At 44.1% G+C, this 26,974-nt stretch overlaps 1 protein-coding gene across 1 annotated transcript in view; it reads left to right on the top strand.

Moving 5' to 3' along the window:
- The first annotated feature begins 497 nt into the window (after positions 1-497).
- Positions 498-26,974, top strand: part of ntng2b (netrin g2b) — a 70,232-nt gene continuing 43,755 nt past the window's right edge. Inside the window, exons 1-3 of the mRNA XM_078426123.1 lie at positions 498-749; positions 950-1,505; positions 13,984-14,627. Coding sequence (XP_078282249.1) covers positions 1,275-1,505; positions 13,984-14,627 — 875 coding nt within the window. The 5' untranslated portion in view covers positions 498-749; positions 950-1,274. The remainder of the gene's footprint in view (positions 750-949; positions 1,506-13,983; positions 14,628-26,974) is intronic.

Below are 26,974 nucleotides of genomic sequence, written 5' to 3'. Positions count from 1 at the left end.
GCCGTGCCGTGCCTGTACTTTCTTTCACTGTGAAGTTCACCTGCCCGACGCCAAGAGACGGCGCCGACGACATTCCACCAGATTAAATAGCCTTGAGGTGTCGGTACGCTTGTCTTTAAGACCGTTTCCTCTCGAGCCACATTGCGATTCTCTTCTAAAGAAAATTGAGACTTATATGACTTTGAATCACCCTTCCCCAGGAAGGCGATCGGGAGATTGGATAAACCTTTAAAAGTGGCCGAGAAACGAATGGCTCTCGACCCTTCCCCCCCCTCCCCCACCCCCACCCCCACCCCCACCCCCACCCCCTCCCCAACCCTACCGTGAGAAAACGCTGACTTCAGTCAATTCTGAGTAATTTCCTCCCCCCCACCCCACTTCCCTCCCTCCCGTTTCCCATCCTTCTGATCCCGGGTTCCCCATTCCACCCCCACCATCTCCGGCATCTGTCCCTTTAAGAGCATGGGCTCAGCGCTGTCCCTTTAAGCTGATTGGGAAGAGCCGAGCCCGGGGCTGTGCGGGAGGAAGTTGCGCAGACTTGATGCTGCTCTGACATAAAAGCACAGATAGTGATTGAAAGTGATGTTAGGGGGATTTAGCCTCCACATTAAGTTGGACCACGGCATGTGCGGCCATCTGCCCTTGAAGCCAGGAGGAGAGGCCGGGAAGCGACCAGCCTCTCATGTGTAGCCAGCCCCCGCAGCCAGCGCGCGTTATGTTTAAAGCACCGGATCGCTCATTTCCCCCAGGTCAGTCTCTCCTTCCGTTGTCCCCGTTATTCTCCCTGCCACCATGTCTCTCTGCCAATGACCCCTGATTCCCGCAGTAAACTCGCGGTCGCCCTCCACACCCGCGCTGCCAAACTGTAGCAGGAGGAACGCGCAAGGCAGGCAGTTTGTGTAAGTTATGCGCCCGTGTCAGCTCACGCCTATGTTTCTCTCTCACTTAGTTGCCGAGAATGCTCACGCGAATCAGGAGAGGATTGGAGAGGCGTAGAACTCAGGCCGTCCAGATGGGCTCGCAGTAATCCCCGACTGGATTTGGGAGACTTTAAGCGGCGGGTTTACACTTGGACAGCGCCCAGATTGACCCGCTCCCTCTGCACGGACAGCTGAAGGGTTTGGATCTATGAGCTTCAGCTTGAGTTCTCTCGGGAACTATGGAGCGCCCGGGTTGCGGCGGTGCGGGTCTGCTGTGTGTTTGCTACCCGTGCTGAACTGAGCCTCGCCTCGCCATCCGACCCGAGCCTTGCGTGTGCGCTCCGCCCGGGGACCATGCGCTCCGGCCCCATGCCCATGCTACAGCTGGCCGCCCTCATCTACTCTCTGCTGCCGGCCAGGACACAGTACGACAGCTGCAAGTCGCTGGTCAACACCGATGACGGCCCTTCCTGGGAGTTTTACGCGTGTCAGCCCAGACCCGTGTCCATGAAGTCGTACCTGAAAGTGAAGGTGGAGCCGGCGGTGGTGACTTGTGGGGACCCGCCCGAGCGCTTCTGTGCCCTGGTAAGTGAGGAGTGTGGGCGGGAGGTGTAGCGGGGATACGCGGGCAAGAGAAAGAGACGCTGTTTCCATCTGTGCCTCGCGTCGAATGGTTTCTATTTCATGCACTGGTCTGATTCCGAGTAAACTTTCAGACACGTCCAAGAACATACAGATTTGTAGGTTATATGGCTTGGTATAAATGTAAATTGTCCCCAGTGTGTGTAGGATAGTGTGAGTGTGCGGGGATCGCTGGTCGGTGCGGACTGGGTGGGCCGAAGGGCCTGTTTCCGCGCTGTATCTCTAAACGAAACTAAACGTTGCTGCCTGGTGCTGCGACTGCTCCGCTACGCGAGTTGTGAACGGTTGCGGGCTCCGAAATGGTGTGCAGCTCCGCAAAGCCTGGCGTAACAGCGTGGGAAAGCCGATGCTTAGACTTTCACAAAGTGTGTGTGTGTGTGTTGGGGGGGGGGGGGGGGGTAAGAGAGGGAAGAGCCGACGGCAAACGGCGACTTTCTGTCCGGGATATCCAACCATGAGATTGCGTGCTCCATTCCCATCATAATCTTCCACGCCGCCTCGCTGCCACCCGTCTACTTGGACCTCGAGAGCCTAGATTGTCTCCGTGGTCCAGAGCTTAAAGAGTTGCGGAATACCCTTAAACCAAAGCTTAGAAACTCCAAGTAGTTGCGTGTGGGGTCGCGCTTTATCGGGATGTTTGTTTGCCACTGTCCGCGCTCTGCAGCGGGAGGTGAGAGGATTCATCCGCCATCCGCAATTTCCTCGCTACATCGCTGGGGCCTGGAATCGGCTCCGAAACGTGCAGAGACAAGCTGGATAGAACATCATGTGGGAGTACCGACAGGAAACAATACAGGTAATTGTGCAGATGCTAGTTTACAGCGAAGATAGACACGAAAATGCTGGAGTAACTCAGCGGGACCCTGGCAATTCACCAACAGCGGCTCGCTGGTAATTCGCTAAACTCGGACTTAGTTCGCGGTCCAGGAGCGACAATGAATGCACTTTACGGCATAAATAATTCAGCTGAGAGCGAATGCCGTCGGTTTAGCTCAATAAGCAGCTGGCTAATAGACACACGGTTATTTGGAAAGAACGCTAAGGGTCTGATGCATGATTTAAAAATATAGATCTATTTGTACAGAATCCATACTCAACCACATTGCATCCGGATTAGCCAGCGAACGGATTATTAAAATCCCCCAATGTTACTTGGAATTGTTAAAGACCTGTATTACATGCGACCGCGTTCTCTGTTGCGGGCTGCGGAGAGGAGGGTGGAGGGGAGGGTGGAGGGGAGGGTGGTGGGGGGGTGAAAAATGGAGATGAGTTTAAACTGAGCAACAGCTCCGGGTACAGATATTGGGGACACGAGGGACTGCGGGTGCTAGATCCCGGAGAGGAAAAACATCAAACTATTGGAGGAACTCAGCGGGTGTCAGGAGGCAATTGGATGGTCGACGTATGGGCTCGGGATCGGCACAGCATTGTTGCAGTAAACTTCAATGTAATCTTTCGTTTTCAAAAAAGCAAAACCCAGGAAGTACATTGTAAATATTGGTGACATTCACCAACGAAAGGCGCTCTCTCCGCCCAAAGTGGAACTTTTTGCCTCGGCATACCTGTGATTTTTTTTTTGTTTGGATTAAATAATCCACAATAACCTGTTTCAAATTGGATGTGGAACAGGATGGGTGTCTCAAGTCCCCACTGCCGCGAGCAATCGATTGGAATGGAATCGAAGAATCGAAGAGATGTCCCTGGGACTGTTTTCAGCGGGGATTATATTGATCGAATTAGTTGTTTCGATCACGTGTGTATCAACGGAGACTTGATGGTTATTATTGTCTTTAGTGCAAACACCCGCGTCTAAAGGTTCTTATTTCATCTTCCCTCTGCCAGGGTTTTTCTTCAAAGCACAGTTAGTATTACTTGTGAAATCTCCACCGCATCTCTCCCTCCCTCTCTCCCCCCCCCTCCCCCCCCTCTTCCAGTGCGGCGCCAACAAATGTTCAGATATGTTCCGTTTATTAATGACTATCGAATGCCAGCAAACAGTTGGTAACCGAGTCCGGGTTTAAGTTAAAATGAAAGTTTGTTGATAGCGGCAAACCAAAACCATCACCCAGTCCCGGTGAAGTCCTGTTGTTTACCGGGCCAGTCATGTTCTCGTTGGTCTGACACGGTCAGCAAACTGAATTCTGCCATTTGCATCCAGAAATCCGGATGAACCTACCTTCCACCTATTTGCCCACAATGTCGCAGAAACTGGAGCATTTTAATTTGGTACTAATGGAGATGTCACCTCTCCAGAGTCTTGTGCCGACGGTTGTTGTGTGGGGGAGGGGGGGGGGGGCTTGCAGCTTAAAGCATGAGGGGGGGGGGGGGGGGGAGTGGCTAACTAATTCCTGATCCGCACCCCTTTGGGGATTAATTCATCATTAATTCATGATGTGCCGCTTTGTCACAAAACCAACAATCATCTGGTGTTAATATTGATTAAATAAACAAAGGTATAGGCGGCACCAGCGCCTTCGCTCACGGCCACTTCTCCACCGCGAGCCCTCGCCTCACACACCACTGACATAACACAAAGCGGCCAATGCCATTGCAGAGCATTCACCCCCAACATTAACTCCTGTTTATCGAGGAAGTAATCTCACGGCTGTTCCGTTAAACTGCTGCAGATTAAAAACACTGTATACTGAAGAAGGATCTGGAGAAGGGTCTCGACCCGAAACTTCACCTGTTCCTTTTCTCCAGAGATGCTGTCTGACCCGCTGAGTTACTCCAGCTTTTTGTGTCTATCTTCGGTTTCAACTAGCACCTGCAGTTCCTAACTACACTATCTATTTTTTAATGTTCGATGCATTAAACTATCACCGCTGGTGCCGAAGGTGAGGTGTAACATCAGGCACACCATTTCTCAATGAATGTATTCAGTCACTGTGCGCTTAGTGCGCCCGCTCCATGCGGACCCAACAGGGTTTAGCGGCTCACTGCCGTCACGTCCATGCATCCCTCCTCTTCCCCACTGACCTAGTTCTCCAGCTAAGTAGCTTGGAACTGAGGGGCCCTGTCACGTAAGATAGTTTTTCATTGTCAGTATCTCAAATCCTCCAACGTCCTGTGGGGACAGATAGAATTCAACGTGAAGCTCCCTGCAGTTACAATTACAACGTTAAAAGGATTTATTTGGACAGGTATAGAAGTAGGAAAGACAGAGAGGGACATGAACCCGATGTAGTCAGAGGGGATCAGCGTAGATAGGCAGCATAGGCGAGTAGGGCCGTACTGACGCGTTTCTGTGCTGTGCACGTCTATGATTCTATCCTTTGTGAATATTCAGTGTCCTACAATCCCCACAAAAACACACTACTGTGTTTTGAAATGAACCGTCTTCGTAACAGTCACTATATACATTCAAGATCTTCACTCACAGGCAAGCAGTAAATCCGTTGGACGCATTGAGTCCTCTGTTAGTGAAGCAAATGTTTGCTTTCCTGTGTCACCAAATTAAGCAGTCCAGGAATCTTCCAAAGTGCCACCGATTCGGCGCGGGGACTGCAGTTGTGTAGGCGAGGACAATCCAGGACAAGAAGATAGACACAAATTGATGGAGTAACTCAGCGGGTCAGGCAGCATCTCTGGAGAAAAGGGTGGAGACTCTTCGAGACCAGAAACGTCACCTATTCCCTTTCTCCAGAGATGCTGCCTGACCCGCTGGGTTACTCCAGCATTTTGTGTCTATCTTCGGTTTAAACCAGCATCTACAGTTACTTCCTACAACAATGCTTTAGAAATGTCCCACGCTGAGCGGCTTTAGGGTTCACCTTCGCTCTCATCGCCAACGTCCAGCCCGGGAGCGGAGCCGAGCGCTCATCAGCTACCGAGTCAGAGAATGGTTCAACTCTGCACGAAACGCAGCAAGGTCAATCCCCACACTTTGGTCGAACACGAGGGCCCGGGTCGATTCTCCCGATAGATCAGAAGATATCACAACCTTCTGTCCCATCGGGCGAAGCCACCGGTTGGGTCAAGCAACATCCCTACACCCACGATAGACACATAATGCTGGAGTCACAGCGGCCAGGCAGCATCACTGGAGAGAAGGAATCGGTGATGTTTTAGGGTGGAGACCCTTCTTCTTGACCCGAAACGTCACACATTCCTTCTATCCAGAAATGCTGCCTGTCCCGCTGAATTACTCCAGCATTTTGTGTCTATCTTCGGTCTAAACCAGCATCTGCAGTTCCTTACTACACATCGCTGCACCACCATCCCGAGTATATGTTGGAGGAGTTTCTGAATCCCATTGGTTACCAGAAAATGTGAGAGCGAGAAAGAAGCAATCAAAGACAAACTGCTGTAACTATCCAAAGGCCGTCCGGTCGCATTGGCTGAACGAAGACGGGTCGGTGATTAAGTGAGATTTTGTGACGATGACTGGGGCAAGAATCTCCTCAGATCCGCCAATCCAGAACATTGTAACCTATCCGCCCTGACACTGCCCAGCGCTTGTGTACAGGGATATTTAACACATAGCGTGCAACCCGTTCAACTATTTCAGAGTCTAATACCTCGGGGAACAGGGGTTACAACATCACTGTTCGCGAGACTGCTCAAAATCCTGAAAGTTTGAGACAATCCAAGACAAATTATTTCAAATGTGGTTTGTCACATTGCAAATCTAACTTTGAACGATGGCCATAGGAGAACGAGAGGATTTGCATTTCTATAACCCCTATCCCGCAAAAGGAGTTAACGAAGAGAATCTCCCAGTGTAGATTCATCAGTCTGAAGAAGGGTCTCGACCCGAAACGTCACCCATTCCTTCTCTCCTGACCTGCTGAGTTACTCCAGCATTTTGTGAATAAATACCTTCGATTTGTACCAGCATCTGCAGTTATTTTCTTATATCTCCCAGTGTAGTCGTCGTTAACATGTCAAAATCCCGCGGTCAGATCTGCCTCCCGCAGAGGAACGTGACAATGAACTGATTTTATTCTGGTGTTTTTTTGCGGGTAGATTTTGGCCGAGGCACAGAATGCACACTATTTTGAAATAAGTGACGGTATTTTCTATGAGAAAAGCGCCAGGGGTTGTTCGCGTCCGGCCGGGCTCGGCTGAAGGTCCCCGCGACAGTGCTGCGTTCTCTCAGCGCTGAGAGAGAGAGAGCTCGCCACTCGCTCTACTCCCAGCGTGGTTCCCCTCGGGATTACAGAAACCACCCCACGCACGGGGGGAAGAGAGCCGTCTCCTAGCCAGGTCGAATGGGAAGAGAGGGCCCTGGAGCAGCTCAGCATTAATATTAACTTTTATTTCAACTCACCGCCTGAATGTAACGGATGGAATGAGTGATGTCGGCCCGATGCCGCTTCGCTGACGTTAGGACGCGTGTGTGGAGTCTGGTAAAGGGGCAATATGGCGACGAAGGGTCTGAAGAAGGGTCTCGATCCGAAACGTCACCCATTCCTTCTCTCCCGAGATGCTGCCTGGCCTGCTGAGTTACTCCAGCATTTTGTGAATAAATCGATTTGTACCAGCATCTGCAGTTATTTTCTTATACTTCTTGGCGACGAAGGTCCAATCTGAAAAACAAACCGTGGAAATATTTCTTACCCGTGTTCCTTCCAATACTGAAAAAAATAATTCCTTTACTTTTAGAAATTTGCTCGAAGATGGAAAAACATCAAGCAGGAGGCGCACTGATTTACACCGGTAGCTGCGGCTGGTGGGGGGAGGGAACAGTTTAGTTCAGGTGTAAATCCAACGTCTAACTCTGGTGGATTTTCACCAGGGCGGGCGCCAGGCCCTTATGTTCAATACAGACTCTCCTCTGCGATAATTATAGAGTTGTTTGGACTGGCAATGACTTGCCATTCTTTGTTGAGTACACACTAAGTTGACAAGTATATATGGCGGTCATATATAGTTCTCGTTTTCTCCTGAGAACAGCCTCCAATGGATAGGACAGGTTTGGAGGGATATGGACCAAGCGCAGGCAGGTGGGGCTAGTGTAGCTGGGACATGTCGGCTGATGTGGGTAAGTTGGGCCGAATGGTTTTGTTTCCACACAGTATCACTCTATGACTGACTCTAATGGGGATCACCACTGGTCTAGGCGGACGCGCATGGTCTCCCATCGTTCGAGTTGCAAGGAGGTTAAATCAGAGAGATGGGTTGGGCAGAGGGACTGGCATGGTGGGAAACTTGCTGCTAAAGATGCCAGGGTTTTCACAGCAACGATGTGTCAACTACAGTCCAGTGGACTCTCTAGACCGGATTTAACCCGACGAATTTAACCCTGACAGATAGGGGATATAGCTTAGGGGTGGTAAATGTGGTTCCATAACCTCGTTCCCCTCATCCACCCCCACCCCTACCACATTTTTTTCCGGTCCGCAGAGTAGCTCTGCGGAGTTCCATATCTCAGATGTCCCCCTGACACTGGGCGAGAGGGACAAGCGATCTCTGACACAAAGTATTAACACAATTTACCCATTCACAACGTCCCAGAACATAGCTCCACGTTTTGCAGATCGCCCTTAGAAACACGTCGCCCTCTCCTTCCATAAATGAGAAAAAAAATACTTATGAGAATCTGTCGTTGAATCACATTATGCACAGCGAGGAACACTTTTACAATTCTCAGTTGCCTGCGTCCTTGCTTTCAGACGACCTTTCCAAAGAGAAAAATCAATAGAACTTGAGAGTGGTTGAGCAACGCCTGAATTAGTAACGTTCTCCTTGGAAAGAGGTCTTTCTGGGATATTAATATTTAATCAAAGCGCAGAGTTTATTTACTTGAAGGAGGCACAGAGCGAGGACGGATAGAGATAAACAGGTTCAGGGCTGGAGACAGAAGGGCTGCAGATGCTGGATGTATGAACGAAACACAGTGCCGGCTTCCAGCAAGTTCAGGTTTCAACTGGGACACAACCCGTGTGCACTGCACCCCATTTACAACAATATCAGCTCACCGGTGTTTTAGTTTTCCACATATTACATTTATCTTTTACATTATAGGTTTGTAGGTAGATGAGTTTAGTTTATCTTGGCGTCATGATCGGCACAGACATTGTGGGCTGAAGCTCCTGCGCTACACTTTTCTACACTGTATGTTCTAATGATATCCGGGTAGCGTACGGTAAATACACACTCGTTTAAATACTCGATTTAAGGTTTTTTTCTCAAGGTGTTCAGCAGTTCGATTAATTGAAGTCTAAGGGGAGAAATAGTTTAATTAATGTTGTGGGTGTCTGTATAAACCGGACAAAAGTTGTCCTGGAATATGCACAGGGGAAGTGAGGTGGTTTGTCCTCTCCATGTTGCACCTGATGCTTCCTCAGTGTGTCTCTTAAGTTCGTCTGCTGCCTTGATAGATTCATGCCTTTAACGTCGCCACCAACACCGGCCTTTCAAGACTTCACTTTCATCAATATTTACTCCTGTGTGAGGACAAACAGATTGTTTAAAATATTGCCCCTCTCAGCAGCTTTAGAAAGCCCAGTGATTCCATTAGTGGCTAATTAACTATTGAGTATGTCTTATAATATGTCAGTAATAATTGAACTAATTTTTATCATCAATATTTAATTTCGCCCCAATGCAAATCCAGATCCTTAAAAGTTCTGATCGTGAATAGATTAGTAAAACCAATTGGATGAAATGGTAACATTTCCTCCCACTCTCAGAAAGGGGATGGTTCCCACTCATTCCCTGAATGGCTTCAGTCTGGGATACTGCAGGTCTCATAACAAGCTTTTGCTCTGCATGGACAGCCATTCATTTTTAACCTACAGTATTTTTTTCTACCCTTGAATCCTAGTCAATTACAGAGCCTTGGCTTCCCACAACTCTGGGTCATCCTCAAAGTAATCACCTTTCACTTTCTCCTTCGGAGAAGTGGTTTTCTCCCAACCCTCTCACTTCTCACCTCTGAGTCCAAATACCAGGAGGCAATTTAAAAAGCTGTTGGGATCTGTGCACATCTCTATTTCTCTGATCTCTTTCTATCCCCTCTCGCACTGACACCTCACCACTTCCCACAGTTCTTCTTTCCCTGCACCCCTCATCCACTCCCCTTGGAACTAAGTTTCTCTATGGAATTTCTATTTGAAGACAGCACAGTGGCGTAGCTTGTAGAACCACTGGTTCGAGATACCTGGGTTCGATCCTGACCTTGGGTGCTGTGTGTGTGGAGTTTGCACACTCTCCCTGTGACCGCGTGAATTTCCTCTGGGTCCTCTGGTTTCCTCCCACATCCTGAAGACATACCAGTTTGTATGTTAACCGGCCTCTGCATGTAGGGTGTGGATGAGAAAGTGGGATAACATAGAACAAGTGTGAACAGGTAATCAACAGTCAACCTATTTCCTTGCTGTATCTTTAAACTAAATTAATCGGTTTCCTCTTTACCTTGTCCATTTGCCTATCCAATCCATGAAAAGACCATCGTGTTCACAGCTCCATGTTTCCCACATTAACACCATTGTGTTCACTGTGATTGTTCCCATATCCTTGAAAACTATTTGATAGAGCACATACTAACTGATGTATCCCTGAAGCCTCCTGTCACTATGAGTAAGATGGTGTGTGCAGGTTGAAGGCAGGTGGATATTTCAACATATAGAAGGCTAAATGTAAACTTGTACAAAACTGTATCAGTGTCTTTTCGTGTGTTTTTCAAATCAATCTGCTTCCTTTAGTACTCTACATCCTCCCAAATGCTTATAGATTTGGGAAATTTTTAATGAGAATGAAATGGTGTTAAAATGCATACCATATACCGTTTCAAAATTTCAAAGCTGTCAGATCTGAAGGAGTGATCTGTGCTAATGGCTACAGTGCCAACTTCCCCAGAGTATTTTAGTTTTCTTTGGTTCATAAAAAAATACACTTTCATTTTAGTTATCATCCAGTTAAAATATCTATCCTTGCTGCAGCACATCCATAAATGAATGTATATTTTTTTCCAATAGAAAGCACATACGTTAAGAGAAACTGACTTGCACAAATTCTAATAAGGCAGTGGGAACAAAGACGAGGGTGTTAGAACGAAAGGCAGTTTTAAAATTCTGTCATTAGTTTGACAATTTGAGATAAACATCAGATCCATTCTCTACTTTAAACCTAATTGCTGTTGATTTACACCACCATCTGCTGTGATTCTAATATTCCTGACAAACCTGACTCCTTATTATACAGAGACTTCAGACGATCATATCCTTTTAATATACCACGGTGCCATTCAATTAATCTGTGAAAACAGCACTCCAGTAAATGTGACAGTACTGGTTTGTGGGGGAGGAAAACAACAACCCACCACAATCCAAATGTAAGCCAAACGTGTTTTAAGACTATGGAGATCATTCTGAAACTGTGATGGGTATACATACATTGAGCCTCTGAAAGAGTTATGTTCCAAAATGTATGGACATTCATAAATGTAAATGCAATTTACTTCAGGGCTGTTAGTAAACTAAACCTCTTGCCAAACAGTTTCATGCGCAGTTCCATCAACGCAAAAGCTCTGTAATGAAGTTAAATGCATGTGGTAATGGACTTGCTTCTCCAACCATTTCCCTGGTCACTCCACTCATGCTGACTGATATCCCTCCAGACCTAGCCCATTCATACCAAGCCTCAGTTACCGCAGAATCACATTCATGAGGAAAAATGGCTCCTGCATTCCAAACTTAGTAGCTGGAGTAGTTTTATAGTATTGGGTTTCTCAGTTTATTATTTGGGTGGAAAGTGGCAAGTTGGTCCACTGCCAATCTGTGATCGAAGTGGGAATATTAAATGTGATATCCACACAGAGCAATTATTCTGACTAACAAGTCAAAGAATCTCTATTTTTGAATTTACTATTTTTATTGCATTTGGTTATTCGTGAACGGGTTATTTTTAAAACAATTATCCACATTTAAATGTTGGTTTAATTACCATTTTATTATTTTGTTTTATACTTTGATTCAAGGTATTATTGTTTTGAAATACTTTTAGCTTTGAATAAACACAGTTAGTTCTGTTAGATTTGAATGTACACTTAGTTTCCTCAAATAAAAATATTCATGTGAAGACTGAAATAGTTGGTGCATATAATCAGTGCACTCAGTATCCTTGTGGTATGACTACAGCCTTGAATGTGTCAAAATTATTTAATTGATTGCATCTCACCCTGGTTCGGAATTTGAAGACATCATTTAGGCAGATACTTTATTTTAATGTGAAGAGACCTCTGCTGTGTCAAAAGTGTCATAAGTGTCATATTGTGGGCGAAGCATTAATTAAAGACAATGCAGTAGATCATATAAATATTTCACAATTTTACACTGATGGAACAGATTAAGTGGTGATATATCTTACCTGCTGTTTGTGGCATCTCACGTTGCACATATTGGCTGACTGAGGTATAAGGGACTTTGACTTCCCAAGGACAGGAAAACAGATAAATAAATATGTTCTTGGCTGCAAGTATGTCCCCCAGATATTAATAGTAGATATCTTTAATATATTTATTCAGGGGAAAAAGGGGGATTCTATTGCCATTCCTCATTGTTCTTGAGAAGATGGGACTGATCAGTCTTTTGTGAATCATTTGAATAAACTCCCACAATTAGGTAGGGAGCTCCAGGAGTATGACTGTGATAAAGACATCTACAAATATAATTGCAAATTGATGGATAGGTTGCCAGTCATGAAAACTGTTTAATGCTGGATGGTGTGGAGCAGTTTGAGTGTTGCAGTGGCACCTTGCAGGAAGGTGAACAATATTCCATCACAGGGCAGTGAGACGGAGGGTCTAAGCTCCATAGACACGTTTGGCCAAATGATCTCCTGATTCAGGAACAGCTTCTCAGCTTCAGGTTCAGGAACAGAAGAAGGAACAGCCTCAGGAACACGACCATAGTGTGTAGAGTCACAGAGACACACAGAACAGAAGGAGGCCCCTCAGCTCCCTATGTCCATGCCAATCATTGGGTACTGACCACAAATCTTAGCAATTTCCCACCATTAACTCCATCTACATTCGTATGAATGGGCTGCCTTGGAAAAGCAGCCAACAAAATCAAAAACTTGTTCCACCCATTCTTTTTTCTTCCAGCTCCCATCTGATAGAAGATGCAGAAACCTAAAAGCGCGCATCACCAAACTCAGGAACAGCTTCTTCCCCTCTGTTGTCAGGCTTCTAAATGGTCTTTCCATAAGCTAGTTGACTGTCAGATTCATTTTTACCCCAATGTGAATATTGGATTTTGTCCATGGAACTAATGTGCTACAATGCTGAGAATTATATTCTCCACTCTGTACCTTTCCTTTGCTCTATCTATTGAACTTGGGTTTGACCTGATTGTATTTACGTATCATGTTATGTGATCTGTTTGGATAGCATGCAAAACAAAGCTTTTCACTCTACCTCAATGCATGTGACAACAATAAACCTAAAAATAAATAAGGCCAGCAGACATACATTGCTAACTTCAAGTTCCTCCTAATGTCACAAACTATCCTGATTTGTAATTATATAAGTGTGCTTTTTGTTTGAAAGGTTAACCTAAAACCCCTTGTGCACTCAAGTGACATAAATTATCCTGTGGCTCCACTCAAAAGGAGCTGGAGTTATCCCTAGTTTCCTCCCCTTGATGTATACATGAATTATTTATTCATTTCTCCCTCTTCAGCTACAATGAAATGGCTCTTGAAGTTGCTACTGTTGAACATATATGAGTGGTTAAACTGGAGTAAATTTGAGTTTAACTTGTTTCCTGTCAGTGACTGATCTCCACTATATACCTACTCCTTGAACATGTCATCAGCCAGGCATGCTCTCTGTGGAAAATCAAACCTCTATCTAGTATCCTGCTGCCCGATGATAAAAAGATGTAAAAACAAATTCACTATTCTAAAAATACCCTTTCCATTTCAATCACACATTAAGATGAAGCATTATATTTCCTCCTAGTTGGAAAATCTCACTAGGAGATTACATACTTAATAATCCAGAATGTGCAAAATTTCATAATGGTGATTGGATATGGGAAAGGGGTAAAGCTGGTTCGTGTTCACCCTGCTTGAGGAAAAGGACAACAAAGTTGTTGAAGGAATGCTCTCCAGGCATTAAAAAAAATGGCATGTAGGAAGTCACATTGTCATACTGATCGAAGGTATTTATTTCACAAAATGCTGGAGTAATTTAGCAGGTCAGGCAGCATCTCAGGAGAGAAGCAATGTGTGACGTTTCAGGTCGAGACCCTTCTTCAGACTCTTATACTGTCGCCAAACGTTTTTGGAACGTAGAATGGAGAATGGAGAATCCATTCCTTATGTTATGAACTATCCTTCCTATTTACTGTGGCATCACTGTCGATTTTGTAAGCATGATCTATTGTCTTATTGAATGAACTGCTAAGTAAATTAACCACCAAATAAATTAACCAGAACTAACGCAACGTTTCAAATGTTCTCATTTCAGGGCAATCCCTACATGTGCTTTAGTGAATGTGATGTTTCAAACCCTGACCTGGCTCACCCCCCCAAACTAATGTTTGATCAGGAAGATAATGGACCTGTAACTTACTGGCAAAGTGTCACCTGGAAAAAATACCCTGAACCGCTCCTGGCTAACATCACTCTGTCCTGGAACAAGAGCATCCAACTCACCGAGAATATCGTCATTACCTTTGAGGCAGGCCGACCCACCACCATGATATTGGAGAAGTCCCTAAATTATGGAAGGACATGGCAGCCTTATCAGTACTATGCAGAAGACTGCATGGAGGCCTTCAGAATGGAGGCCAAAAATGTCCGAGATCTCTCACCCGTGACTGCTCTCCAGATCATCTGCACCGAAGACTACTCCAAGTGGGTGGGCTTTGAAAATGAGAAGAACTTGCATTTTGAGGTCAAAGAACGCTTTGCCATTTTTGCAGGCTCGTTCCTCCAGAATATGGAGGCTCTGTACAAGAGAATGGACATCAACAAGGGTCTAAGAGACTTTTTCACGTTAACAGACCTTCGCATCAGGCTGATAAAACCTGCAACTGGAGGGACATTTGTGCAGAGGAAATACTTAAGCAAGTACTTCTACGCAATTTCCAATGTTGAAATTGTGGGCAGGTAAGGGAGCAGATTATTATTGAAATAGAATCATTGTAAGGTTCCATTTTAGTTTTGGAAAGTACTGCAGAAGATTTTTATAAACTCTGTGATCAGACTCATGAGACACTGTTATTATCCTGTTCCAGAGGAAGGGCTAAAAACATTGTAAATGCTCACAGAGCTGAACTATCTGATAAAAGTCAATCATCAAAGGCAGACACTGGACTGTCATGACACAGCTAAATACCTAAATATGCCTCTTAGCATAAGGAATCAATCAGCGGTTGGCTTATATTGTTAACTTTCATTTAAATAAGCTGTAGATTGGGAAGCGGGATCAAATTGTTGAAATATAAATATCAAATTTCCAAGGGTAATAAATTCACAATAATCTTTCACATAGATTGGTGGATGAGATACTGAAGTGAAGCCTAGTCTGCTACCATAAGTCACAGATCATATCCTACCCTTTTGTCCTCTGCTCATTCATTCTTTTTATCATGCCTTGTATGTTCATGTTATCCTCTTGATTCAGAATTAGAATTACTTTTGCCACTTGGTACTTGCCTGGGCCATGATTATGCTAAAAGTGGAAAGTAACTATTTTTGGAAGTTAGCAATATAGTTATCAGCTGGGAAGGAGTGCCTTTGTTATGTTAGGGTGGTGTTTAGTGGTAGTGGGTTAAATGTTTGCGGTTCACTGACAAAAACTGGGTTAAAAGTCTGCCCTGGTCTGACAGTGTGAGAGCCTCAGCTACCTGTCCCATCTACACTAGTCCCACCTGCCTGAGTTTGGGCCCATATCCCTCTAAACCTGACCCAGCCATGTACCTGTCTAAATGTTTCTTAAACATTGCAATAGTTCCTGCCTCAACTATCTCCTCCGGCAATTTGTTCCATACACCCACTACCCCGTTCAAAAGGGTTTCAAAAGGTGAGACTTGCCCAGAGTCAAGAGTGTTTAATTGTAATACGTACCAGCAATGCAACAAATAAATTCTTAATTGCTGCACTTAACAGCCACCTATTAACAGCCGCCCGTTAACAGCAGCCCATTAATGCAACAACACAAAGTTGAATATTAGTTTCGTTTTTTTTTAGTTTCGTTTATTGTGCAGTGAAAAACATTTTTTTGTTGCGTGTTATCCAGTTAGAGGAAAGACTATACATGATTACAATCAAGCTGCCCACAATGTACAGATGCAGGACACGGGGAGTAACATTTAACAATAATGCCCATTGATTACCCATTGATAATATTCATTATTCCATCCTATCCATGAAATAAATGCAATTTAATCCAACTTCTTTCCTTATTCACTGCCATGCTCCTGCCTATGTTGACTACTGAACCTGTTGTCATTATCTTCTATAAGGACTTCCAACATCCCACCAGCCTCATTATGGCATTAGATCCCATGCCCCTGCTAATCTATATTAAACCCTCCCTAGATGGTCTCAACCTGAAATGTCACTCATTCCTTCTGTCCAGAGATGCTGCCTGTCCTGCCGAGCTACTCCAGCATTTTGTATCTATCATTGGTGTAAACCAGCATCTGCAGTTCCTTCCTACACATTAAACCCTCCCTGGTAGCACTAAAATCTGCCCACCAGGATATTGGTCCACCTTCTGTTCAGGTGCAACAATTTCCCTCTTGTACAGGTCACCTTTGCTACAGAAGGAAACCCAATGGTCTAAAATTCTGAATCCTTGCCCCCTGCACCATCTCCTCAGCCACGCATCCACCTGTTCTATCTGCCTATTGCTACCCTCACTACTCCACAGAGTTGGTGGAAAGCGCAGGAGGCTGAAAACACTACGGACAGTGGTTAATCTTACTTAAATTGCTATCCATTTACCACCTACAGATCAAACCTTACCACAGAACAAAGAAGATTGCATGAACTCACCAATTTCATGATCACTATTGTTTGATGTCACATTCAATACTGCATTCTCCTATATCATGTAAACCAATGTACAAAATAGCTGACATTATAATATGTAGTAGTTTCTATGGGTTGGTGTTATCAAACATCAATTTTGGTTCATCACAACTGGCACAACGTAGCACTAAATTGGTAACCTTAATCAGCACAACCACTAGAAGGTTGCAATGGGACATGGAAACATGGTGTGATGGGGCTTTATGCTGGGTGTTTTAAGCTCTTTCTGACATCAGTGAAAAAGCAAAATGCTGCAGATGATGGAAAACTGAAATAAAACAGATAATGCGAGAGATCCAACAGAGTCTGCAGAGAGACAAACAGATTTAGTATTTTTGATCAATGATTATTAATCAGAAACAAAAGTCTGATATGTTTCAGATGGAGGAAAGATCATTTTCTATTTTTATTTCTGACATATTTAATGATTCAATGCAATGTGCCCCTGTGTCTGTTGCACAATGTAGGGGACACATTCCTCTGAGCTGGGAGCACTGGGTGCTGACACAGAGAAACCAAGATGCAAGGTTTTGTTCTCTTTGGTAATTTCTTTACCTTGATGGGCTCTTCCTCACTGCAAACTTAAATGGTGGTTCAGTAAATAGATAATGCAATCCATGTCAAAACGCATCACATCATTTACTCTTGACATTACTGCTGTGAAAAGCACACATGGATGATCTTCATTCCTGTGATGATGTCTGTACCTTTGGAAAATCAGCACCACACATCTGCAGTGACTGTGTGTGGCTGGCCCTTATGTATATCCATCTGAATCTAGAAGACGCACATCCATAAAACATTGACCTGACGCCTGCAATAATTATAACACTCCTCCTGTTTCACATCCTCTGTCCTTCGGCAGGGTTGTAACCTCAATATTTTCTACAGCGCCCACTGAAGGAAAACACACAAAACATTCTGAGATGTTAGGTGGGTGCAAGTGGAGAGACTGTCGGCTGTGATGGATCACTGCTTAAAATAATTGGTCACCCATTTAAGGCAGTTCCGAGGCAAAAGTTCTTCTTTCAAAGGCTCATAAAACATTGGAACTCTCTTCCTTAAAGGGTAGCGGAAGCAAAGTTGTACAGTATTTTGAAGGCAGTAGTAGATATAATTATGATCCACAAGGGGGTTGAAGGTTGCTGAAGCATTGAGGCCAGATCAACCATGATCTTATAAAATGATGAAGGCCGAGTGACCGAATCCTGCTCCTAATTTTTACAGTTGTATGAATCTCGGTCTGTAGATGCTGTGAGGGAGAGTGGACCACTTGAGAGAAGGAAAATCTTTTCCTATTCTGTTGTACTCGTCATATCTTATACAGGATCTAGACTCGTGGTTAAAATGCAAGTGGGAAGCAGCAAGCAGGAGCAGCTCCCAATAGTAAAGGTGAGAGAATGAATGTGCTAAATTGGTGGAGAGTTGTGAGCTTGTGGGGATGGGTTAGAGAGCAGAGGTATGCTCTGGGATCAAATACTGACCAAGCAGCTGGGGCGCAAACTGAGCTTTGCTTTTCCTCTGAGGGTGAAAGGCTCTGACATATTTACCCATTCATTTGTGCCCATTTCTCTCTATGATGTTGGGGGAGTCCAGAACAGTTTAAGAATAAGGGGTAGGTCATTTAGAACTGAGATGAGGAAAAACTTTTTCAGTCAGAGAGTTGTGAATCTGTGGAATTCTTTGCCTCAGAAGGCAGTGGAGGCCAATTCTCTGAATGCATTCAAGAGAGAGCTTGATAGAGCTCTTAAGGATAGCGGAGTCAGGGGGTATGGGGAGAAGGCAGGAACGGAGTACTGATTGAGAATGATCAGCCATGATCACATTGAATGGCGATGCTGGCTCGAAGGGCCGAATGGCCTACTCCTGCACCTATTGTCTATTGTCTATTATCATGAGGAATTCTCATGGGTTCCAGTTAGTTTAACGGAGAGTGATTTACAAAAAGGCTGGGTGCTTGGAATGAACTGCCAGAATAAGTAGTTGAGGCAGGTACAATAACAACATTTAAAAGACACTTAGACAGGTACATGGATAAGAAAGGTTTAACAGGATATGGACCAGGCATGGGCATATAGGATTAGTTTAGATAGGGCATCGTGGTCGGCATAGACAAGTTGGGCCAAATGTACTATTTCAGTGTTGTATGACGCTATGACTCACTGATCAGAACTCAAAAACGTGAGGATGGTGACGTTTGGAATGACAGCTTCCATCTGATTCATTATTGTCCTGACAGATTGATCACTTCATCAAATCTACTAGTCATAATGCATCCATAATCTTCTTTTAATTCTTTGTTCATTGTTAAAGGACATTTTTAATGGGTGTTTCAGTCAGTTTAAAAGGAACAGCTTGGGCACCACGTGGCTTTCTGTCTAGTTCTCGTCATTGTGAAGCTGGAGTTCAGCCTTGTGGGAACACAACCAAACCAGAGCCTTTACCTTGGATCTTCCACGGTGCGATTTACCGTCACTCCCTGCAGCTTCCTCGCTGAGTCCTCCCTGGCCAGATAATGCAATTAATGTCAAAACACATCATATCATTTACACTTGACATTACCGTGGTGAAAAGGACACATGGCTGTTCTTTATTCTGGTGATTACGTCTGAACCTTTTGAAAATTGCCAGGTATGTGGACTTCAATGCTTGTCCTTGGATGAAGGACAGATGGCAAGGTCAATAGTGTCCTTTGCTAGTGCCCTGGACAATTGAACTGCCCCCTGGACCACAACGGTCCAAAGGCGAGGAGGTTTCCTAAGTGCCCGGGGGTTTTGATGCAACTGACTGACTCGCTACTTCATTTCAGAGCACAATCAGGTGTCATGCACGTTTGTTTGGAATAAAAAGAGATTGATGGGAATACGCAGCAGGTTAGGCAGCATCTGTGGAGGGAGAAACTGAGCTAAAGTTTACATTAACTGTTTTCCTCTCGCTGCGGATGTTGCCTCACCTGCGAGCATCTCCATCCCTTTATGTTTCTATTTCAGATTTCCAGCATCTGCAGCTTTTTATTTTTCAGGCACATATCTTTAGGTTTGGATTCTTTCCTTCAAGGAAGGTTTTTAGAACAATCCTGATCTGTTATGATTTCTTTTCTAACACTATATTTTTAAAACTCTTTAATGAACAGTTTAGGATTTTATCTCATGTCTCAGGGTCATTAGACCAGGCCCATGGATTTCTAGTCCAGGAACAGAACACTCTGCCAGTCTGAAGAAGAGTCCCAACCCGATACATCACCTATCAATGTTCTCCAGGATGCTGCCTGGCCCATTGAGTTACTCCAGCACTTTGTATCTTTTACTAAACTAGTCCATCCAAATGTTGCTTTCCACCAGTTTGAGAATGATCTCGTTTCTCTTCATTTTTCACTCATCCAATGGTAACATTTTCCAACATGAATTTAAAATCTCACAACTGTACAAGAGCAGGTAACTGTAAAGCAGTAGAAATATTCCACATCCTGGAACTCTGCCACTCACCCTGGAATGAATCGAGTCCATCACTAGATAATAAGGGCAGAAGATTTCATCTGATTCAGCTACTACCCATGAATAATGAGACACCTGTTCAAGTAAATGACTAATGCCTCCCACAATCTTGCACATTTATAACACTGGTCTGTCTGTGGAGTTGCAATAAGTTAGCAGACTCCTGATATAGAGCATATGTTGGGATATGAGCACCTTGGATAAGGCTGTAACGATGAGTCCATCTGCTTCTCCTTCAGCAGATAATGCTAAGCTGCACCATGAACCACTGCTGTTTACACACTGGAGGCACAGCAAATAGTGTCAGGAGTTTGACCCCACCACAATGTACGAACCTTAGCAAAATCTCTCAGGGGCCCCAGAGTCCGCAATTGAAATCCACACAAAGAACAAACTCCAAAATACCCAACAGAAAGATGTGAATGAAATAACGAAGTACAGCCCATCCCTCAACCCCCCCCCCCCCCCCACAAATACCACTAAACTATGGACTGGTGGAAGAGAACAACCAGGACTGATCAACAGGATAAGCATGAGTGCAATTCAAAATTAATTTGTAGGTAGCATGGCACTTTGATGTGCACTATGATTTTTAAAAAAATGCACAGTCTTCCTACGAAGACACAATCTCAGTGTCACTGAATTCTGTTGTACATTGGCGATATGTATAATGTGCAATGGAAACAGTTGCTAAAACACTTTAGTGATTTCTGCTATCACTGCAAATTCATCCTGATTTTACACCCTCCAACCATTTGTATTCAGCATCAAGCTACGTAGATGGTAACCTCTGGAATAATCCCACGGGTGGGGAGATCAGGATAAGTAATCGTATTGTTAGGTGTCATCCACCAAATCAAGTGGAAATTAAATAAAACCTCCTTGGATTGTTTATCCTTTGGTTATCAGGGGATCTCAGGATATTAACGAGGGGGGACAGGCTGCATTTCCACCAATACTTTCGAAGGCTTAGGATGAAATATCCTATCCATATTCCATGGTTCATTGTCAGGGCATTCTACATTTAAGCCCTTGACGTTGGCAAAACTATTTACAAGAGAAAACAAAGGGAGAAAAAAATCACCCACAACTTCCAGTATTAACAATTAATGTCAACTCCATGTTATTGCTTTAAAGAATCAAATTGTTCTAATTAGGAAAACAAAAAAATAGCTCTAAAAATATCCTCACCAATAGGATTATCTCCCAATGTTTGAAATTGAACACACGCCTGGATTTGCACGCAAAGGTTACTGAGTTCAGGAAACCATTCCACAGGACAAATTACTCACCGTCACTGGGAGTGAAATTATGAAAATCGTTTGGAATTTTTATTTTGCTAATTATTTGCTTTGGCAACTGAGTTGGACAGATTTAAGAACAAGCACATATTGCCTCACCTTTGACATTTTAAAAAAAATTCAGCAAACTACAGTGTTCTGGAGATTGCTAATTGTGGGTAAAGCTTTGCCAAGGGCTTGTATTGATGAGGAGACTCTTGGAAAAGTGCATCTGATCCATAAGGTGAACATAGACATGCTGATGCTGCCAATCTTAGATTCATCCAGTGAACTTTCAACTTTATGTACCACACAATTTTCCGCTGAGAATGTTTGAGTAGCTGGAGTATAAGCAGAAGAAACACAAAGGTAATAATGTCTGGATTATTACCTGTGAACTGGCACAGATTTCATAAGATCAGGCAAATGAATGAGTGCGGCATATATTGGTGGAAGAAAAATGGGTTTAGTTAGTTGGACATGCTGAATCTTTCCTATATTTGTGTGCACTGGGTGTACAAAGAATAGTGCCTTAATAGTGGAGTCTGAGTAAGAAAAATGATAGGAAGATAAATTAAAAAATATACAAAAAATGTATGCACATGCTGAAAAGATAAATATGAAGACGTATTTGAATGGGTGGATGAATTAGCAGCACAGCTAGATGGAAATAGGATATAATGACCATGTCACCTGGTCCAAATATCCAGGAATCTTTTGTACTTTGGAAAGACATGTAATAAGAAAAAGGAGGTGAGTTAGCTTCTTAGCAAAGGATGAAAATAGAACATTAATAGGAAAGACATAAAATGCTGGAGTAACTCAGCGGGTGAGGCAGCATCTCTGGAGAGAAGGAATGGGTGACGTTTTGGGTCGAGGCTCGAAACGTCACCCATTCCTTCTTTCCAGAGATACTGCCTAACCCACTGAGTTACTCTAGCATTTTGTATCTACCTTCAATTTAAACCAGCATCTGCCGTTCTTTCCTACACATTAATAGGAAAGATATCAACTCAGAAAATCAAGTCATAGAGTCATGTGTAGGAAAGAACTGCAGATGCCGGTTTAAATTGAAGATAGACACAAAATGCTGGAGTAACTCAGCGGGACAGGCAGTATCTCTGGATAGAAGGGATGGGTGATGTTTTGGGTCGAGACCCTTCTTCTAAGATAGAGTCAATCTGGGTGGAGCTCAGACATTGGGGGAGTAAATATTGACAGGTTACCTATCAGGTTTCAAACCATAATGATAACTTTGGGGATAGCATCAAACTGGAAACTAGAGCTGCATGTAACTAAAATATTGCTGTAATCAGGGTGACTCTAATCTACATACAAATCTCTCAAACCACATTAGCAGGATGAATTGTTAGAGCTTTCTTTTGAGAATGTAACTGATAAAATAGATAAGGGAGTATTTGGATTTCCTGAATACCTTTGATAAAGTCCCATAAAAAGGGTTAGTGCGCAAAATAAAATACATAAGATTGGGTGTAATATACTGGCATGGATTGAAAATTCATGGACAGATAGAAACAGAGAATAGGCATCAATGGAACGGCATTCAGTGACAAGTGTGGTACTGCATGATCAGTGCTTGGGCCCCAGCCACCAACAACATATATTAATGATGTGGAGAGGGAATCAAAAAAATATTTCTAAATTTGCCAATGACAGGGAGGTTGGTGGCATTGTGAGCCATGAGGGGAATGCAAAAAGGTTTCAAACCAAAAGGGACAAGTTGAGAGTAGTGGACAATTGCACATCAGATGCAAAATAATGTGGATAAAACCAGTCACTTCAGGAGGCAAAACAGAAGGGTTTTAAATGGTGATAGGTTAGAAATTGTTGCTATACCAAGCAATTTATTTGTGTCTCCTTGTAAACAAACGTGCAGGTGAATTAAGCAGTAAAGAAGGCTGGTTTTCATTGCCTGAGGTTTTGAGTGTAGAAACTGGAATATCATACCACAGTAATACATCAGATTAAAGAGAACGCAGCTGGAGTATTGGAACAGTTCGGCCTCCTTACTGAAGAAAATAGACAGTCCTTTTGCAGAGATGTCGTTTAGTCTAGTTTAGAGATACAGCATGGAACCAGGCCCTTCGGCCCTCTGAGTCTATGCTGACTATTGATCGCACTAGTTCACACTCGTTCTCAGGGCCGTCTTTACAGCATTATGGGCCCCGGGCAAAGCAGTGTACTGGGGCCCCTACGACAACTGCTCACAGGAATAAAAATGTAAATGGTCGATAAAATTAAACATATATTTATTTTATTGGCACTTCCAACAAAATCGGTGTTGAAACATTAAAAACATGCTGTACAGCAACAACTAATCAACATGATAAACACTTAGGGTGCTACATTGTTGCGAAAAGCACTTACAGATCGCTGTGAGAAGCACTTAGGGATGGAAAAGCAAAGCACTTAGGGAGCTAATTGTTGCAAAACAGATCGCTGTGAGAAGCACTTAGGGATGGAAAATGTTGCGAAAAAAACACTTAGGGACCGAAAATGTTGCGAAAAAAGCACTTATTGAACCTACATTTTTAAAGTAGTATTTATTTATTGCAAGTTACTTAACATACACAGATCAGCATGGGGCCCCTATGCTCGTGGGGCCCCGGGCAAGTGCCCATCAGGCCCATGCGTTAAGACGGCCCTGCTCGTTCGATGTTACCCTTTTCAGCATCTACTCCATACACACTCAATTTACAAAGGCCAATTAACCTACAAACCTGTACATCCTTGGGATGTGGGTGGGAACTGGAGCACTCAAAGGCAACCCACACTGTCACAGAGAGGACGTGCAAATTCCACATAGACAGCATGTGAGGCCAGGATCGAACCCGCGTCTGTGCTGTGAGGCAGCAGCTCGACCTGTTGCATCACTGTGGTGTTGTTGAAAAATGCAACATTGTGCCAGGGCTGGACAAGTGGGTATAGACACTAAATGCTGGAGTCAGGCAGCATCTGTGGAGGAAAGGAATAGGTGACCTTTTAGGTTGGAACCCTTCTTGTTGGGAGGATGTGTTCTGAGGTACCGGGAACCAGGGGTCACAGACTCAGGATAACACATTCAGAACTGAGATAAGAGGAAATTTATTTGCTCAGAGGGTAGTGAACCTCTGTGGAAATCTCTACCACATAATGCCTTGTCATTGAATGGACTTAAAAAGGCATTGATAGATTCCTAGACACAAAAGGAATCATGGAGTGTAGGAATATGGTGTAGAGTTAGTGGACCAGTGTTGATATATTGAGCAGAGGATCAGTCTCGATGGACTGAATGGCCCTCCCGTGTTCCATGCTGTTTGAATAAGTGGGTAGTCTCGATGGACTGAAAGGCTTTCCCCTGTTCCTAGTTTTCAAACACCAGTTCACACAGAGTTTAAAAGAAACATTTCCAATTTTGTGTCCAATTCAGTTCAGTATCTTCCTGTTAATCAACTGACAAACACACAAATACTTTCCACATCATTTGATCCACATGTTAAATATAAACCACATCTTCCTTCGTGTTACCTGTTAAGTGCATGCACAGTGGTCATTCGCTCGATTTCCCTCACTGTTACTGTTCTGTACTTTGACTTTTGGAAGAAAAAAAAATTCCGACCTTTCCTGTATCTTCTGTATTTCGATCGTACCGAGTTACAATTTAACTTCAATTTATTTAGAGTTTTGGAATACATCCGACAGCATACTGTATTAGAGATAATCTCCAAGGTATTCCAAAGCAGAGTATGATATTGGAAATGAAATTGGCTATTGAGCGGGAAGCTGCAAGGGTATCAGTAGGGAGCCCTGAGGGGTCTTGGCAGGGAGAATGTCAAGAGGATGTTTACTCTTTAGTTTTAGTTTTTTTAGTTTAGAAATACAGCGTGGAAACAGGCCCTTCGGCCCACCGAATCCGCACCGACTAGCGATCCCCGCACATTGACACTGCCCTACATACACTAGGGACAATTTAACATTTTTCCAAGATAATTAACCTAAAAACCTGTGCATCTTTGGAATGTGGGAGGAAACCGAAGATCTCAGAGACAACCCATGCAGATCCCGGGGAGAACATACAAACGCCGTACAGACAAGCACCTGCAGTCAGGATTTAACCTGGGTCTCTGGCACTGTAAGGCAGTAGCTCTCCTGCTACACCACCTGTGGGAGAATCTAGAGCTAGGGGTCACTGCGTCAAAGTATAGGGTCACCCATTTTGGACAGTGTGAGGCCTCATGGGCTGGGGGGACTATTCTTGCTCCTAATTTGTATGTCCGCATGCAAACCAGTTGCCCTGATGTACACAAATGTCCTGAAAACAAGAAATCTGAGTATGGTAGTAGAATAGACAAATTGCAAATTGATAGCCCAGCTGAAGGCTGACAGGAAGTCTGAGTCATCTGCTCAAGTGGGCAACAAAAGTAATACCATCAACTACAGAGTACTGAACACTGGGGAGGATAATGTGTAGCACAAGGAATGGAATGAGCAAAGAAAGACCCAGACAGGAAGTAATGGTAGACTCTCATGATAAATGTCCAGACAAAGCGGCAAGATAATTAAAATGCTGAAATGTATTGACAACATAATGGAATGAAGTTCATTGAGATTATGCTGAGGCTATGCAAACATCAATTGGGTGAGTTAGGTGGAGTTGAAGCCATGGTGTAATGGATTTCGTTTTTGAAAATAACTTAGCTCCAATCCTGGAGATAAAATTGGTTAAGGTGGAGCTTTTATAAGTTTTTTAAAGATTAGGCATTTAAGTGAGTCTGTCTTAAGGATAAATCAATAAAAATAATCAAACAACAACAAGAATTTTAACATCCACAAGTGATTGAATCCATAATCAGTCTCGGTCTGAAGAGGGGTCTTGACCCGAAACGTTACCTATTCCTATTCTCCAGAGGTGCTACTGCTGAATTTCTCCAGCTTTTTGTGTCTATCTTCCATTTAAATCAGCACCTGCAGTTCCTTCTTACACATCAGTGAAACAATACTGATGCTAGCATTAGGAGTAGACTAGACTAAGTGGACCCATTGGGCCCAAACCTCTCCTGCATTGGTGCAGTACCCTCCCCTCCCCTCCCCCCCTCCCCTCCCTCCCTCCCTCCCTCCCTCCCTCCCTCCCTCCCTCCCTCCCTCCCTCCCTCCCTCCCTCCCTCCCTCCCTCCCTCCCTCCCTCCCTCCCTCCCTCCCTCCCTCCCTCCCTCCCTCCCTCCCTCCCTCCCTCCCTCCCTCCCTCCCTCCCTCCCTCCCTCCTCCCTCCCCCGCAACCCCCCTTATCCTTCCTCCTCCCCCTCCCCCTCCTTCCCTAGGAGATAGATTTAAACTTTAAAATATGAATAACTTAAAAAATATAACACCGATTTTAATGAAACTTCTTCCATTAGCGCCAAAGGGATGACGGTGAGTAAGGTGGGCCTAAAATTGTCGCGCTATCGTGTACCGTTTTGGCTGTAGTTCAGGAACAAACAAACAAACAAACGAGAGTTTTAGTATATAGATAGATAGATTACATGCATTGAAGGGTCAGATAGTGAAGTGGTGTGAGGAACAGAATAATTGTGGGCCATGGGGACTTTTCATGAATTCAACGTCATTCACTGGGCTTTCAAAACAATTTACACTTCCTAGAGTTTGT

Source organism: Rhinoraja longicauda, chromosome 31 (assembly GCF_053455715.1).
Source record: "Rhinoraja longicauda isolate Sanriku21f chromosome 31, sRhiLon1.1, whole genome shotgun sequence".
Taxonomy (NCBI): Eukaryota; Metazoa; Chordata; class Chondrichthyes; order Rajiformes; family Arhynchobatidae; genus Rhinoraja; species Rhinoraja longicauda.
The sequence above is the reverse complement of the archived record's forward strand: the minus strand, read 5'-3'. Positions and strand labels throughout refer to the sequence as shown.